Source organism: Chlorocebus sabaeus, chromosome 22, assembly GCF_047675955.1.
Source record: "Chlorocebus sabaeus isolate Y175 chromosome 22, mChlSab1.0.hap1, whole genome shotgun sequence".
Lineage (NCBI taxonomy): Eukaryota > Metazoa > Chordata > Mammalia > Primates > Cercopithecidae > Chlorocebus > Chlorocebus sabaeus.
In genome coordinates this window covers 75,271,058-75,289,257 of record NC_132925.1, presented here as the reverse complement: position 1 = coordinate 75,289,257, position 18,200 = coordinate 75,271,058, and the positions used below count along the sequence as shown (strand labels likewise).

The following is an 18,200-nucleotide window of genomic DNA, read 5'->3' as shown; positions in this document are numbered from 1 at the left end:
GAAAGGTTTGCTGAATGAGATAACTGAAGGACCTAAGACATAAATACAATCTGTTAAATGTACAAATGTGATATAAAATATTTCAAGCCTTTTAATTAAGTCACAAATGAGACAAACATTAGTCAAACGGTTTTTTAAAAGTAATTGAATAAAACTAGGCTAGTAAATAAATAAAATGATAGAATTTGTAAGGTTGACTCAAAAGCTTAAGGAACAACTAGGCTTCTGAACTTGTAAATGTAATAAACTGAATATCAATTCTATTTTACACCCAGCACCATCCTTGACCAAACTGTGACATCTCATTATCAGTGGCCTATAAGGCATTTGATCCTAAGTCCAAACCAAGTGGCAGGATGCAAGCCACATATGAAGATGTACATTTCTGTGCAAAGTCACTTTTTCTTTCCCATTGTAATTGGATGCCCTTCTTATTAGCACTTCGAATATTTGTTCCTTTTGTCCCTACTGAAAATCAGTGGGGTGAATAATGTTGTAAAACCAGTTGATCGCCTACCTGGCAGACAAAACATGCGCCTAGAGCTAAAGCAAAAATTGCCTTCAAATTTTTTTTTGGAGAAATCAGTATTTGATATTTAAAAGGAAAAGCAATATTCGTGGAAAAAGACTAACTTCCTGGTCTGGAGTTCTTGTTTAAAAGATGGGGCCTCGTTATGTCATCTAGGCTGGAGTACAGTGGCACAATCATGGCTCACTATAGCCACTAAATCCTGAGCTCAAGCAATCCTCCCAGTTTAGCCTCCCAAGTAGCTAGGACTACAGGCATGTGCCACCACACCTGGCTAATTTTTAAACTTATTTTTAGAGACAGGGTCTTTCTGTCTTGCCCAGGTTGGTCTCAAACTCCTGGCCACAAGCAGTCCTCCTACCTGGGATTATATGCCTGAGCCACTGCATCTTGGAGTTATTTTTCATTTTGAGGTACATATTGAGGGAAGCAGTATCATCTTTTTAGGGCTTAGGACTTCTAAGGATCATAAGCTGCTTTGCAAAATCACCTCTAAAATGAGCAGAGAGCTTGCTTGGGTAGCACATATACTAAAACTGGAGTTGTACAGGGAAGATTAGTGTGGTCCCTGTGCAAGGATGACACACAAATTCGTGAAGTGTTCCATATTAAAAAATAATAATAAAATAAAATAAAATAAAATAAAATAAGCAGATAATCAGTGCAATGGCCCAGACATAATAGAGCAAGACCTCTCCCGCCATCTGTTGGTGATAGGTGGTTTCCCATGCTCACTGAGGTTAGTGGCAGACTTTGATGGGGACCCACAGCTTTGCTCATAGCTATGAAGTTTGTAAAGAAGAAATGTCTGACCATCCTATTTAAAACAGCAACATGCTCACCCCATGGCATCTGGCATTCCCAATTCCTTTTCCCTGTTTTATTTCTCTCTCTGATGCTTCTCACCTTCCGACACACTAGGTTTCGCTTGCTATTTTTCACTTCTGTACCAATCAGGGCATAAATTAAAATCAGCATGCCAAGGCAAAGGGAACCACGGCATCTTTGCACACTCTGGGGGTATGAAAGTTCTTGGTGCTCAGGGAATGCCATCCCAGGTCATGATGGTAGATGGGTGGCCATGATGGACAATACGGTCAGATTTATGACTGGAAAATAATTGCAGGGTGGTTTAGTTGTTGATTTGCTTGTTTTCTCTCTCTTCTGTCACTGCCAAAATGTAAGCTCCAAAGGGAGAGAGATTTTTGTAGCTTTTGTTCACTGTCTGTGGCAGAAGCAACTAACTTTCTCAGTAACAAACAATTCTCTCCTTCTTCCTTATAGTAACAGAGTCTGCCCACCTCCACTTCCTATGAGCTGGGCATGTGGTTGCCAGCTGGAAAGTACATTTCCCAGCCTCACTTGCAGCTAGGTGTGGCTATGCCAATAAAATATTGCCAAGACGTTGTAAATAACAATTATGCTTTACCTTCCCTGTCTTGCCTTCAAACAATTGCTGCCTTCCTGCAGGCGGGAGGCAGACCTTGCGAGGAGGAACCATATGAGGACAACGGCTTTGAGAATGGCCAAGATACAAAAAGAAGGATCTTAGTCCTCTGATGTTAGGGAGGAGAGTCACCTACCAGTCCCAGAGTACCTGCTACCTCTGGACAGCAAGTAAGAGAAATTAAGTCTACCTTACTTTGGAGTCTCTTTGTTACAGCCTCTCTTATGGACCGAATTTTGTCCCCAGTCCTTACCCCCCGAATTCCTATATTGAAGCCCTAACTCTAATGTGACTGTATTTGGAGATACCTATAAGAAGGTAATGAAGGTTAAGTGAGGTCAGAAGGGCAGGGCTCTAATCTGATAGAAATGGTGATCTTGTTAAAAGGAGGAAGAGACACCAGAAATCTCTGTCTCTTTTTCTCTGCGCATACACACAGAGAAGAGGCAATGTGAGAACACAGGGAAAAGAGGCCTGTTTACAAGCCAGAAAGAAAGGCCTCCCCAGAAACCAACCCTGAGAGCACCTTGATCTTGGACTTCCAGCCTCCAGAATTGTGAGAGAATAAATTTCTGTTGTTGATACCACCCTGTATGTGGTATCAAACTCATGCTGTCTTAGCCTTTACCTTAACTGCAACTGCTGCACCCAAGCCTTAGATGAGTGCCTAAAAATTAGTAGATATGCAATAAACATTACTTGGTTAAATAAATAAAATGCAAAGACAATATTTAATTTTGGCAGTGCTACACAAATATAAATGATTACTGGACTCTCATAATTGTACATGTGTCTATTTATCCACCCACCCATTCATCTTTTTGTCACCTTGGTTGTGTTTACAACGAAAATAAAGTCTCATCTTTAAGCTCTTACTGGTTCCTTCACTCCCACAACCCATCCCAAATCTATCAGTTGTCAGCTCCTATTAATTTTGCCACCTATAGCTCTCTATGGTTGTTTCTTTTTCCTACCATTACAATGATCACCACTCCAGGTCTCATTTATCTCTTACGTACTCTATAAATGCTTCCAAAACTTTCTCTCTTCAATCTCTGTACTTGATCTATTGCAGAGACTTTTAATTGCCTCTTTCAAATTCATTATGCTTTCTTTCCTAGGAACAGATCCCTCATTTTATTTTCTATGGCAATGTACTGTGTGAAACAACCCCATTTCTCCACTACTCCTACAACCACATGACTAAATTCTGACTAAGGAGATATAAGTAAAATATGTTAGGTAAGGTTTCTGAAAAACTTCTTTAAAAGAACAATAGAGAACTGAAAATATGCCACTTTCTACCCTTCCCCCTACTCCTAGTTGTTGTTTTTTTTTTTTCTCCTGTCGCCTGGAAATTTGGGAGTGATTGCTGGAGCTCCAACAGTCATACTGAAATATGGAAGAATGAAGAGAGAAGGAGAAAGAGAAATGAACTCTGTCCCTGATGAAGTCGTGGAGCTGTCATGCTAGTTCTGGACTGCCTACCTCCTACATAACAATGAAATATACTTTTACATAACAATGAAATACACTTTTTTTCTTTTCTTTTTTTTTTTTTTTTTGAGACAGAGTCTCACTCTGTCGCCCAGGCTGGAGTGCAGTGGTACGATCTCAGCTCATTGCAAGCTCCACCTTCCAGGTTTATGCCATTCTCCTGCCTCACCCTCCCAAGTAGCTGAGACTACAGGCACCTGCCACCATGCCCGGCTAATTTTTTGTGGGTTTTTTTTTGTATTTTTAGTAGAGACGAGGTTTCACTGTGTTAGCCAGGATGGTCTCGATCTCCTGACCTCGTGATCCACCCACCTTGGCCTCCCAAAGTGCTAGGATTACAGGCGTGAGCCACCACGCCCGGCCTGAAATACACTTTTAAATATGTGAGCCATTGCAGTCAGATCTCTGTAATTAGCTGCTGAACATAATTCCTAACTGATTACGGAGCCCATGCCTTCACTGCTGTCAGCTTAAGCTTGCTGATGCACATTTTGAGGGCAGCTATTTTGCTAGCACTGATGCAGGGCTGAAAAGGATATGAGAAAACACTTAATCCTGGAAAGTAAGTGGGAAGATTATCAATAGCCTCATTTTACACATGAAAAAAACTAAGGCTCAAGATCATACAGTTAGTAAACACCAGAGAAAGGACGAGAACTGAAGCCTCAAATGATGCTGAGTGATGGCAAGGGGTGGGACTTTGGTGTAAGCTCTGGGGTTTGGAGTTTGTACACAGGCACATGCATGTGTTCTCACACACACACACACACACATACACAAAATGGGAATTTGAGTGGATGCCTGCTTCTTTTTTCATGTCTCCATCCCATCTCCCCTTTTCTCTTCTGGAAACCATCTCTTTTTCAGTTGAAGCTGTTGATCACCTAACTCTAGACTAGCACAGGATCCCAGGTCCCTTGATATTGTGATTGGTCCAGAAGTGGTCATGTGACCCAATCAGAGCCAAACAGAGTTCTTCTTTGGGAGATGACTACTTATTCACTGTGTGTGAACTTGAGCCTATTTGCAACTCTAAGGCTCTGTCTCCTTGGTGTATTTTGTGGTTGTGAGGATGAGGTGAAACAATAAAAGTAAAAGGCCTGGCATATGGTGGCTGTTTGATTATCATTTGCTTCTAGTAGACATGTTTAGAAAGCTCTCATTTTTCCTTGGACACCATACAGGGTAGGAACTACACACAAAATGAACAATTGAGCACTTAAAGTGCACATAAATATTTTGTTTTGTTTGCTCATTTGTTTCCCAAGAGGGGAAAATTCCCAGTTTCCAGAAGAACCACTTTAATTGACTTCCATGATGAAAAGACAGATCTTATGGACAATCCTCATCCCTATCTGTCTTTAGAATTGCAATTGTAATAAATGAAATCAATAAAATCTTCACTTCTTCTCAATCTGGAAACTAGAGACGTTCTTACTCCAACTCGAATCAAGAGTCCAGAAACTATGCGAAACACAAATGGTTTGGGTGTGGTGATGTATTTATTCATAATATATTTTCAGAACATATTAATAATGGAGAATAACACTTATTCATATACTGAGTATAACTTTTCCTGGAGCACTCTAGAGCTTGCTTGGAGTTGGAGAATACTGCCAGGCTTTTCCTAATCTCTTTGGTCTTTGGAAGTGGGCAGGGTTTCTCAAACCAAGTGTCTTCCATGGACCATTGGCAAACACTTCTCTTCTTCAGTTTGGAAGGGCAGAAAGACCATGGCTTCAGCACTTCCATTTTGGAAAGAAGTAACAAAAAGTGAATTAATGAACGATTGGAAAGACTCAAAGCATTTTGTATTCCACAGTTCATTTCTTCACACAAACGTCCATTACTGCAGCGGCCATGAAAACTGGCAGGGTGTTAGGCTCATGGCCTGAAGAGAAGTCATGTCACCAGCCAATGTTTTCATGCAAAAGGCAATCCTGATGATTCAGAACCTGGTTCTGAACTTCTCCAGGTGTGCTGGTAAGCTGAAGGTCACACCCATTCTGTGTATCCTCTGTCTTTCTACTGGTAAACTTGGATGTAATTTTAGAGTATCTTGGCAAAATGGTGAGATGATCTCACTTTCCCAATATCACTCTGTAATGAAGCTGCGTGGGGGATCCTCCATTTGATTGTAGAGAGACCAAGGCACCATGGGCTGAAGCAAAGAATATTAACAACACTAACAACAATAAGGATAAAGTCCACGTCTCTTTCAAAAAAGGCATGTCCAAAAATAAGGGTAGAGAGCTGGTCTCATTTCATCCAAGTGATACTGTGCACTGGAAATTGTCCTTCTGTTCCTCCCTTTCATTGAAAGTGTTTATATTTCTGAGTCAGATTATCATTTAAATACATACAATATTAGCACCAAGGCAGCATATTTTTTTTTCCCAGAGATCACATGAAACTGAATACATATTTAACATAGTTAATAGTTGGTACAATCTGTGATATCACTAACATACTTGTTGGCTGATACTTGCCTAGAAATGCCAGAAATACCTTTTATACAACTCTTATAGCACCTTGATGAAGGCTAGGTTGTTTTTAAAAAAATCCATTTTAAAAAAGTAACAATAAAACATTTACAGATGAAAAGTAAACAATAGTGTACCGTGATAATGAAGGATCACTTTGTCATATTACTACATGCAAAGGCAGTCATAATAGAATCATTTTACGTACAAAAATATTACATCACAATAAATAATTTCAAACATAAATATTAAACTTTACATCATTAGGATAGTCCACATATATACATACACACATATATGTGTATATATGTATGTGTATATATGTATATGTACACACATTTACACACACACAAGCATACAAGTCACATGCACACACACACACACATACACACATGCACCCAAATTAAGGTGGAGGTATTGCATTACTATCCTTCATCCATCCCATAATGGCTTCCTCTTCAAAGCACCTGAAATAAACAAACCAGAAAATATAAACCTTCTGCCTCAAATGCCATAACAATAGGCAACTGATACATTTTTACATATAGAATTTAAAATTAACACCTATTATTTTGTCTAGATTTTATTTTTATTTTTTCTGAGTCACAGTCTCACTCTGTCACTGAGGCTGGAGTGCAATGGCATGATCATGGCTCACTGCAGCCTTGACCTCCTGGGCAGGCAATCTTCCCATGTCAGCCTCCCAAGTAGCTGGGTCTACAGGTGTGCACCATCATGCCCAGCTAATTAATTTTATTTTTTATTTTTTTGCAGAAATGGGGGTCTCACTATGTTGCCCAGGCTGGTCTCAAAATCCTGGACTCAAGTAATCCTCCTGCCTCAGCCTCCCAAAGTGCTGAGATTATAGGCATGAACCACCACGGCTGGTCCTAGATTTTAAAAGTAATGTTTATTTGCTGTAAGAAACATGGAAGTTTCAGGGAAGTAATAAACAATAAAATTTGAAAACCCACTAGCTTGAAATCCCCTCACCTGAGATAACTGCTCTTCATATATTGGTATTTTGGTATTTCCTTCTAGTCTTTTTTCTATAAATATATGTTTATATATGTAAATATTGTATATCTGTACTTATGCATAAAATTTACTACATATAACATACATACAAAGTTTATCTTCTTATATATAAAATATATGAAGTACATATATAATGGTGATCTCTAGTGGATATCTGCTGACTTTTGCACGCCTCCATCCCATCTCCCCCTTTCTGATAACAAAATACCTTCTTGTCCTTTGGGAACCATCCCTCTTCCAACTGAAGCTGTCGATCACCTGACTCTAGGTAGGTATATGATATCAGATCCTTGGATGCTGTGATTGGTTCAAAAGTGACCATGTGACCTAACCAGGGCTAAACAGAGTTATTTTGCAGAACGTATGCTAGGGGATGAGTGTTTACTTGAATCATGAGTTGTAAGAATGAGGTAATCCTAGAGCTGCCCAGGACCATGGTGTGGGGGCAATAATCTGTCTGAGAATGAAGCCATTTAAGAGGCAATAATTGCTGATTGATGAGGAAAGAAAGAGTACTGATGACTGAACTTCTGGATCTAGCCATGCCTGACGCTAGCATACTTCTTGGATATCTCAGTTACTTAAGATAATACATTTCCTTCATTTCGTTAGCTCCTTGCAACAAAAATAATCCTAAATGTCAAATAGGCACTGTTGTATCAGGATCTTCAAGAGCCTTACATAGTAATAGGCTACTGGAAGCTTGAGGGAAGATGCAGGAGGATCACATGAATTGGTTGAGTTCATCCCTTGTAGCTGAAGTCACTGGGATGATAAGAGTGACCAATTCTGTCTTATATTCAGCAGAAGAATCACTCTCTGGCATAATGTACTTAGGTCAGGGATTGCCAGACTTTAACATGCATGACTCCTGTGGACTTTGTTAAAATGCAGATTCTGATTTCACAGGTATAGGGTGAAGCCTGACATTGTGCATTTCTAACAAGTTCCTAGGTAAAACTGATCATGCTGGTTCTTGGACCACACTATGAGTTAACACGGGTGTGGCACAGTGGAGTGATTAAGAGCATTGGCTTTAGTGTAGGACACTCTGAGTTCTGCCGAGGGAATTCATCAGCACCTTTTATTTGTTTATTTTATTTATTTGTTTTTTTGAGACAGAGTCTTACTCTGTCACCCAGGCTGGAGTGCAGTGGCGTGATCTAGGCTGACTGCAACCTGTGCCTCCCAGGTTAAAGTGATTCTCCTGCCTCAGGCTCCCAAGTAGCTAGGACTACAGGCAAGTGCCAACACACCCAGTTAAATTTTGAATTTATAGTAGGGATGGGGTTTTACCATGTTGGCCAGGCTGGTCTCGAACTCCTGACCTCAAGTGATCTGCCTGCCACAGCTTCCCAAAGTGCTGGAATTATAGGCACGAGCCACCATGCCCAGCCTCATCATGATCTTAAGCAAGTTACTTAATTGTTGTGGGCCTCAGCTTCCTCATATGTAAAATAGCAGCTCCTCCACACAGTTTTGTTGTGCGGATTCAATGAAATATTTCTCAACAAATGCCATTGTGGTTTTACTATTACACTCTTGGGAAGTATTTCTTAAAGGATGAGCTGTGATTCACTTGCATTAGAATTCCCTTTATTAAAATTACAGATCCCTGAATCCACTAGAGACCTAATGAAGCAGGACCCCTAGAGATCAAGCCCAATAAATAGCATTTTAAATAAGCTCTGCAAAGAGCTGGTACCAATCCTATTGAAACAATTTTTTAAAAATCGAAGAAGAGATATTCCTTCCTAACTCATTCTATGAAACCTGTATCATCCCTATACCAATACCTGGCAAAGACACAACAAAAAAAGAAAACTAAAGACTAATATCCCTGATGAACACTGACATGAAAATCCTCAACAAAATACTAGCAAACTATATCCAGCAACATACCAAAAAGATAATCTACCATGATCAAGTGGACTTTATTCTTGGGAGGCAAGGATCATTCAACATATGCAAATCAATAAATGTGATTCACCACACAATTAAAAACAAAAACATATGATCATATCAACAGATGCAGAAAAAGCATTTGATCAAATCCAACATTCCTTCATGATAAAAACCTACAAGGAATAAGACATCAAAAGAACATACCTCAAAATAATAAAAGCCATCTCTAATAAACCCACAGCCAATATCATACTTAATAGGCAAAAGTTGGAAGCATTCCTCCTAAGAATCGGAACAAGACAAGAATGTGTACTCTCACCACTCCTATTCAACATAGTATTAGAAATCTTAGCCACAGCAATCAGGCAAGAGAAAGAAAGAAAAGGAATCAAAACAGGAAAAGAGGAAGTCAAATTATCTTCCTTCACTGACAATATGATTCTATACAGAGAAAACCCTGAAGATTCCACCAAAAGATTCCTAGACCTGATAAATGACTTCGGTAAATTTTCAGGATGCAAAATAAATCTACAAAAATCAGAAGCATTTCTATACATAAATAACATTTAAGCTGAGAACTAAATCAAGAATGCAATCCAATTTATAATCACCACAAAAGGAATAAAATACCTAGGAATACATCTAACCAAGCAGGTAAAAGAGCTCTACAAGGAGAACTATAAACATTGCTTAAGGAAATCATAGATGACACAAATAGAAAACGTTCCATGCTTATCTACTGGAAGAATCAAGAGCGTTAAAATGTCCATACTGCTCAAAGAAATCTACAGATTCAACAAAATTCCTATCAAATTACCAATGTTATTCTTCACAGTGTTAGAAGAAGAACTATTCTAAAATTGATATGGAACCAAAGCAGAGTGTAAAAGCAAAAGCAATCCTAAGCAAAAAGAATGAAGCCAGAGGTATATTACCGGACTTCAAACTGTACTCTAAGGCAGCAAACCAAAGGTAACCAAAACAGCATGGTACTGGTACTACTATAGACACATAAATTAATGGAACAGAATAAGGAACCCAGAAATAAAGCTATACATCTATAACCAACTGGACTTCAACACAGTCGACAAAAATAAATAATGGGGAAAGCACACCCTATAAGAAATGATGCTGGAAAAACTGGCTAACCATACACAGGAGAATCAAATTAAACCCCTACCTCTCACCATATACAAAAAATAACTCAGGATACATTAAAGACTTAAATGTAAGACTTCAAACCATAAAAATTCTAGAAGAAAACCCAGGAAATACTCTTCTGAACATTGGCCTAGGAAAAGAAATTATGACTAAGTCCTCAAAAGCAAATGCAACAAAACAAAAATTGATAACGGAGACCTAACTAAACTAAAGAGCTTCTGCACATCAAAAGAAACTATCAACAGAATAAACAGAAAACCTACAGAATAGGAGAAAACATTTTTAACCTAAACATTTGATAAAGGAATAATATCGAGAATCTGTAAGAAACTTAAGCAAATCAACAAGAAAAAAAACAAACGACCCTATTAAAAAGTGGGCAAAGGACACGGACAGACACCTCTCAAAAGAAGACACACAAGCAGTCAACAAATACATGAAAAAATGCTGAACATCACTAATCATCACAGAAATGCAAGTCAAAACAAAAGTGAGATAACATCTCATGCCAATCAGAATGGTTATTCTTAAAAAGTAAAAAGATAACAGATATTGGTGAGATTGCAGGAAAAAATGGAATACACTGTGGATGGGATCGTAAATTAGTTCAACCTCTGTGAAAAGCAGTTTGGAGATTTCTTAAAGAACTAAAATAGAACAACCTAAAATAGACCCAGCAATCCATTACTGGGTATATATCTAAAAGAAGATAAATCATTCGACCAAAAAGACACCTACACTCACATGTTTATTGCAGCACTATTCATAATAGCAAACGTAGAATCAACCTAGGTGCCCATTAATGGTGAATTGGATTTAAAAACTATGGTCTGTATACATGATGGAATACTATGCAGCCATAAAAAAGAATGAAATCATGTCCTTTGCAGCAATATGGATGCAGCTGGAGGCCATTTTCCTAAGAGAAAACCAAATACCACATGCTCTTGCTTATTAAGTGGGAGTAGAACATTGGGTACACATGGACATAAAGATTGAAATAATGGACACTGGTGACTCCAAAAGGGAGGAGGAAGGAAAGGGAAAACTACCTATTTGATACCACGTTCACTATTTGGGTGATGGGTTCAAACGAAGCCTACATCTCAACATATTGTATCAGCCTAATAAACTTGCACGTGTACCTCCTGAATCTAAAATCTAAAAGCAAATAAATAAATAGGCCAGCTCTGTAGAGGGGAACCCATGTTAAACAGTAGAGAACTGATGGCTTCAGTCACGTGAGGACAGAGGAGCAGGAGATAAAAAGGCAGAACAGTATTGGGTCAGCTTCAAGATGCTTAACTGTAACTCGGCCCGATCCTCCCACATTTGCTCATATAGGCTACAGAAAAAAATAAAAGACAGACAGACAGACACAGGACTACTTACCTTAGCTATAAAACTCGCACCTCCAGGCCAGTACCAGAGGATGGAGTGCATTTCCCACAGTAACCACCGCATTTCCCTATGACTCGGGTACCATCCTGCAAGGAGATGCATCATCTTAGGCTACCTGCTTGGTTAATGTTTTCAGGGCCTGCAGTGGCTTTTTGGAAAAACGTTCTTATACACACAGTGAGCAGGCCTTCTGAACTGACGTGAAGCCCAACATACTCACCATGGTCTAAAGCAGGGGCTGGCAAACTTCAGCCTGTGAGCCAAATCCACCCTACCACCTGTTTCTATATGGCTTGAAAGCTAAGGATGATTTTTATATTTTTAAATAATTGAGAAAAAGTAAACCCAAACTAATATTTCTTGACACATAAAATCATATGAAATTCAAATTTCAGTGTCTATTAATAAAGTTTTATTGGAACACAGCCACATTCATTAATTTACCTGATGTCTATAGCTGCTTTCACGATGCAAAAACAGAATTGAGTCTCAGCTTCATACTACTTCTTGGTGCACAACAAATCACAGTGACATTGTTTTAACTTGAGAGTGTTTTGAGTGATGTGTGTATTGCTAGATCATTACACTTTATGTGCTTATTACCAGAGTATACCATTATGACAAATAAGAAAAGAAGAGGAAGTAGACTTTGAATGTTGCCCTTTTAAGGTACAATGGTATGTGGATTATTTTGTTATCAAATTTAGATGACAAATCATTATGATTATTATGAAATGACACTATAGCTGTGCTAAAAGAATACAATATATACCATCACCAAACTAAATACTCATCACAATATTCCCCATTCACAGAAAAACAATGGTCAAAAATTTAGAAAATTTAAAATGGAATATCTCAGCATAGCATAATACCTCCACAAAAAATAAAAAATAAAATGAAAATGAGTAAGTTTCCAAGTTGCTCATTTGTTAGCCAAGCAAAGAAAACAATTTACCAATGGTGAGTTCATTAAATCCTGTTTAACTGCAACATCTGAAGAAACGTGTCCAGAGAAAATAAACTTAACTACCCTTTTGGCAACAACTATTGCTTGAAAAGCCAATAACAGTGGGAACCACATCAACAGTCAATTAAAAAAAACAAAGCAGATTATTTTGAGTGGTTTTCACTGGCTCTTGATGGGTCCACACATATTACTGATGTTATTCAGGTGTTATCATTTCTTTGAGGAGAAGAGTCTAGTGGAACTAGTGGAATAGTTTGTGGAACAAGTACAGATGAGAATATTTCAAAAAGGTTGGGAAAGAACTGCAAAACAACTGAAGTGGAATCTGCTAAGATGTGTTGACAACTGATGGTAGTAAAAATATGTGTGGAGCATAAAAAGTTTTATTTGGACAAATGTACAAAGCTTATGAAACTGTTAGGTGTTTAAAGCCTATGGTTATTCACTGTACTATTCATTACCTGGTACTTTGTGGAAAATATTTGATCTATCAAGTGCTATAGAACTAGCAGTGTCAATAGTGAACTTTATTTTCTATCACGGACTTACCCATCATCCATTTTGTAATTTTTTTTGTCAGAACTGAAAGTTCAACACCTTGACTTGTCCTACTACACAGCAATTTGATGGTTTAGCAGTGGGGTAAAGTTTTATTTTGATTTTTGAGCTCAGGGTCAAGATTAAAATTTTTTGAACTAGAACTGTTCTCAATCACTGTAATTCAACACTTAATGGCTCTGAATATTAGTTTTTGCTTCAGAGTTGATCATGTTTCTTAATGGGTTGTACCTAAAATTACAAGACACTGTTCTTACAGGCAAAACTTACACTGTGATAAAGTAATTTCATTGACAACACTGTTTGGATCACAGACTGTTTTATACACTTTCCATGCTGTCAAAAGTTAAAACAGGAAATGACTTCTCTATTACACACAAATTTAAAGTGAATATATTTTTTGAACTTAAACTGCAGTTCCAGCACTGTTTTTCAGACTTTGATATAAATGCAAAGGAAATATTTATATGTCAAAATCCATTTAACTAACAATTGAGGAGCTTCTATCTCATGTTTAATTGCAAGTGATTAATATGCAATGTAGTGACATGCTAAAAGGCAAATATGAAGAGAAAACTCTAATGGAATTGTATACATGCCTGCCAAGTCATGAATATATTTAATTAACATTATATGGTTATGGACAGATATCAGTGTTTGGCAATATCAATGCATGCAGAAACGCATTTAGAAAGATTGAAATATATAATATCTCATTTCAGGTCAGCATTAACAGATAAACATTTACAATCTCTTTTGATAATAAAGAACACCAATTGAGCAAAATATTTTCCTCCTCCAATATCCCATTCATCTCCTCAGGTGATCTGTATTAGAAAAAACTATACTCAGTTATTATAATTGTATTTTGAATTTAACCAATAAAAAAATTTTGTGCAAATTTATTTTCCCTCTTGACATACAAATACATATATAATATCATTGATTTTGTCTCTTGGCCCTTCAAGACTAAAATCTTTACTATCTGGCACTTTGTAGACAAAGTATGCCAACTCCTAAAGACCTGCAATTCTTAGAGTCTGTCTTTGCCTCTGCAGATTCATCTGGTACCATTCTCTACTCAACACATGCATTTATTTTAGTTGTTGTTCTGATATGTCCCTTACATTACCAGGCCTTTGCATGTGCCATTCTCTCTGATTGGAGCTCTCCTCTCCCTCTCTGTGCATACTGTACCACCTCAACTTTGGCCTGGTAAATTCTTCAGAACTCAATTCAAAGCCCATTTCCTCTGAGAAACCTTCCTAACCTGGTTATCTGCTGCAAAGCACCCTGTAATTGGGTAATTCTTTCTTTAACACCTGTCTTCCTACTGGAATGTCAGCTCCATCATGACAAGACCAATATCTTGTTAAAACCTGGGAGTATCCAGAACTTACCACAGTGTGTGGCTCATAATGATATGAAATATAGAGTTGTTAAATGAATGAATGAATGAAAGGCTGAAGCTGAATTCTTCTTTTGAAACTGCAGTTAAGAATGCCCTGCTAATCAGGTCCTCTTATGCGTTACCATGCTATGAAAAAGTCCTTGTTTAATTTTGGCCTCATATTCCATTTTGTATAACTACCATGTCACATAATTCCACCCCTCCACCCTCTGCGCCTGCACAATATTTCATATTTTCCACTTCTGGAAATAACACTATGATGAATGTATTTGTGCCTACATTTTAGGATTTTTTAGGGTTACATTCTCAGAACTAGGTCAAAAGTCATGAAGATGTGCTTCACACAGCCAAACTAAGAAAGCCTCTTGAAAACAATGGATAATCTCACTTGAAAAAAAGAAAGATGAATACAAAAATATAATTAGAAGAAATAAGTTATAGTATTTTATTTTTATTTTTCTTTTTTTGAGACGGAGTCTTACTCTTGTCACTCAGGCTGGAGTGCAATGACACGATCTCGGCTCTTTGCAACCTCCGCCTCTCGGGTTCAAGTGATTTTCCTGACTCAGCCTCCTGAGTAGCTGGGATCACAGGTGTGTGCCACCACATCTGGCTAATTTTTGTATTTTTAGTAGAGACAGGGTTTTACCATGTTGGCCAGGCTGGTGTCAAACTCCTGACCTCAACTGATCTGCCTGTCTCAGCCTCCCAAAGTGTGAGATTACAGGCATAAGCCACCGTGCCCAGTCAAGTTATAGCATTTGATAGTACAGTAGAAAAATTATATTTAATAATATAATATGTAAATATAATAAATATTTACATAAAATTTATGTATAAAATTATACATATTTTATATATTTATGTATAAAATTATACATATTTTATATATTTATATATAAAATATAATGTATTATAATAATCTTATATGTGATATATACTATATATTATAATAAAACAATATAATATAGTATAATATATATTAATTAATATAAATATATTTACTATAGATAGTTAACAATAATTAATTACATATGTCAAAATAGCTAGAAGAATTGTAATGTTCCTACCTCAAGGAAAAGATACATGTTTGAGGTGTTGGGTATCCCAATTACCCTGATTTGATCATTACATGTTGTATACACGAATCAAAATATTACTTGTATAACCAAAAATATGTATGACTACGATATACCAATAAAAATACAAAAGACAGACAAAAGAAAAACAGTGCCAGTTTAATAATAAAATAGGACAAAATAATTTCTTTTAATTTTTAAAAATTTGCATGCATTTGATGATGAATGGAACTGAGTTGGGAGAGTTATTTCTATCCTCCCACCTGGTCTTGGTTTTTGGGGCCCGTGGTAGTTCTGGAGCTGGCCCATGCCACCAGCGACTGGATTTGAGGCCAGACTAACTGGTCTTCCGTGAGGAACTTTCTCACCAGGCTTAAGTATAGGGCCAAGGGCCTTCATGATACAGGCAGGCAAAGAATGCCTTCTGTATCATCAAAACTTATGTTTTACTCAAACTCTCCTGACCCAGCAGAGGAGCGAACCTGAATCAGACTTCCTGGAGCTTGTACCGCATCTTGAACAACCTCTTTATGCCTCAGTTCCTGGTACATCTGTAAAATAGGGATAGTAATAGTGCCCCCCCACAGGTTTGCTGTAAATGAGATAATGCACGTAATGTGCTTAGCATAGTACTTGGCCTAATATATGTGCTCAATAAATATGAACTGCTATTATCATAAAGGCATTTTTAATGTGTAAATATCCATCATAGCCTGTTTTCAGGGAAATGAGTAAAAGTCTGGGTAATTATAAAATTATAAAATCAAAAAAATAAATCCAGTACTGGGTTTACACCATTACTGCTATCTCCTTAACTGGGATTCTGTTATTTAATTGAGATAAAGGCTGAGCTAAAACTTATTGATCCTAAAGAATAAAAACAGTCACACTGAGCAAGTAAATACCAAAAACCCAATTGTCAAGCAGACAGTGTCTATTTCAGAAAAGAAATATATTAGAAGCACCCACTCTCATTCCTTAAAACACTAATTTTTATTTCTTCATTAAAGCAGGCCTTCTAAAAATCTCTTTTCGATGACTATTTTGCTAGCCTGGTTTGAGCTATTACATATAATTAAGTGAATTAATCTCTATTCCATTAAGAATAGTTTGTATTTCACACTTTTCTCTAATTCTTCTATTTTTTTCAATCTATATGAGGAGGGCAGACTGGCTTCTTTGATTTGGGAAGACCAGCATGTCTTTGACTGGAATGTGCTTATTTAAAGACTTATTTAAAGTCGTCAGAGGGTGCTGGGGGTAGAAGCAAGCTGAGTTGGGGGTGGAGGTGGGGATTTAGCTAAGAAAATCCATACAGATAGTAATGAACAGAGATTGTAATGATCATAGGGGTTAAAATCTGCCTGTTAAGGTCAAGGTTACGTGCAATGAAATTTACCCTTGAATGTCCCTGAAATTGCCCATAAAATACAGCATATAGGTTTTCTTTTTTCTTTTTTTCTGAATATAGCCCTGGACACTTACCTATATATGAATATATGTATAAATGTCTAATTTGTATAGGACTATATAGAATAAAAATTAGACTACCTAAAATGTACATGTACAGCATTTTACTCTACTGGTCTGTGGTATGATTTTTACACTTGGTGGATAGTTGGACTTTCATAAGTCGACAGCAAGTTTGGAGGTAGCCCAGGTCGATACATGAGAGTGGACGGCACTGAGCATGTATGTGTGTACACAAGTGTGTTTATTTCAGGTGCCTGAACTCCCCTGTTTGCAAGTGAACTGAAGGATAGGAACTGAATCCATCCCCTCTATGGTAATATAACTTTCGTTATTTTTTAATTTCAAAGCAATTCTTTGATTTACAGCCCTTGCTCTAGCACAGGAATGTTTGTTAGAATATATCCCTTAGAACAGTGGCCCGAGTTCTTCCCTGACCCTGCAAATTCCCCTGGCACACAAGGAAAACAAAAAGCCCTGTAAGCGCCTCCCACACCCAGCCAAGACATGATCATCCTTTCACGCTGCCTGTCTCTGAAGGCCTGTTCCAGAATCTTCTACCTGAAGGAGACCAAAATGGGCAGCTCTGAGAATGGGCATGGGGAGCTGTGGTGGAATTCTGGGTGGGGCTGAAGGGCACTTTCACATTCTGGCACACTGGAGAGTTGAGGGTCGCATCGCTGACAGAGGAGCTTGAAATTCTGACATTTTCTTTCAGCCCTTGTCTCTGGCCCATGGTCTCCTTTCCGTCTGTCTGTCTGTCATGCAGAGATCTAAGCAGAGTGAGGAGAAACTTACTAGACCCCTAGCTGAGCTGGTGCAGCTAAAGCATTTGCCTAGAAGTTCACCCCCAACCAAGGGGTGTTTCACATAACTTATTCCTAGGGTCAGGTGGCAGCCATGTGGACAGGCCCAGCCTGGGCTTACACTGCATTTGGATGTCCTTCCCACCAGCTGTCTCAAGCCAGCTCCCTTCCTTAGTCACCTTGGCCAACTTCTGAAACAATGTGGCAAGCCTCAGGGCTATGAAAATGTTACAACATTAATAGCTAATACTTGTGCTCCTGCTATTTGCCCAGTAGGATATCAAGAGCTTTACATTTTTATTTCATTTATGCTTCACAAGAAGTCAATGAGAAAGGGGCCACTACAGTCCCTATTTTATAGATGAACAAACTGAGTCCCCCTTCTCCCCACCCCCATTTTCCCGGAAGTTAAATAACTTGCCCAAGATGGCAGAGCCAGTGGGCA

The 18,200-nt window shown here is 38.0% G+C and overlaps 1 protein-coding gene and 1 non-coding gene across 8 annotated transcripts in view; one reads left to right on the top strand and one right to left on the bottom strand.

The window, feature by feature from the left end:
• Window positions 1-1,039: 1,039 nt before the first annotated feature.
• Window positions 1,040-1,142, top strand: LOC119626001 (U6 spliceosomal RNA). Its single transcript, XR_005242212.2, has one exon. It is a non-coding gene; the product is annotated as a U6 spliceosomal RNA (small nuclear RNA).
• A 3,814-nt stretch (window positions 1,143-4,956) lies between these two features.
• The window catches only part of ADAMTS9 (ADAM metallopeptidase with thrombospondin type 1 motif 9), a 174,314-nt gene continuing 161,070 nt past the window's right edge, over window positions 4,957-18,200 (bottom strand). For 4 of the 7 annotated variants that reach the window (XM_007984894.3, XM_038002528.2, XM_038002527.2 and 1 more), the window contains one exon: window positions 15,620-16,030. In XM_007984894.3, coding sequence (XP_007983085.3) covers window positions 15,926-16,030 — 105 coding nt within the window. In that variant the 3' untranslated portion in view covers window positions 15,620-15,925. Of the gene's footprint in view, window positions 6,424-11,452; window positions 11,548-15,619; window positions 16,031-16,055; window positions 17,511-18,200 lie in introns of those variants that run through there. The other 3 variants (XM_007984895.3, XM_007984897.3, XM_038002525.2) reach the window with 2 other exon arrangements.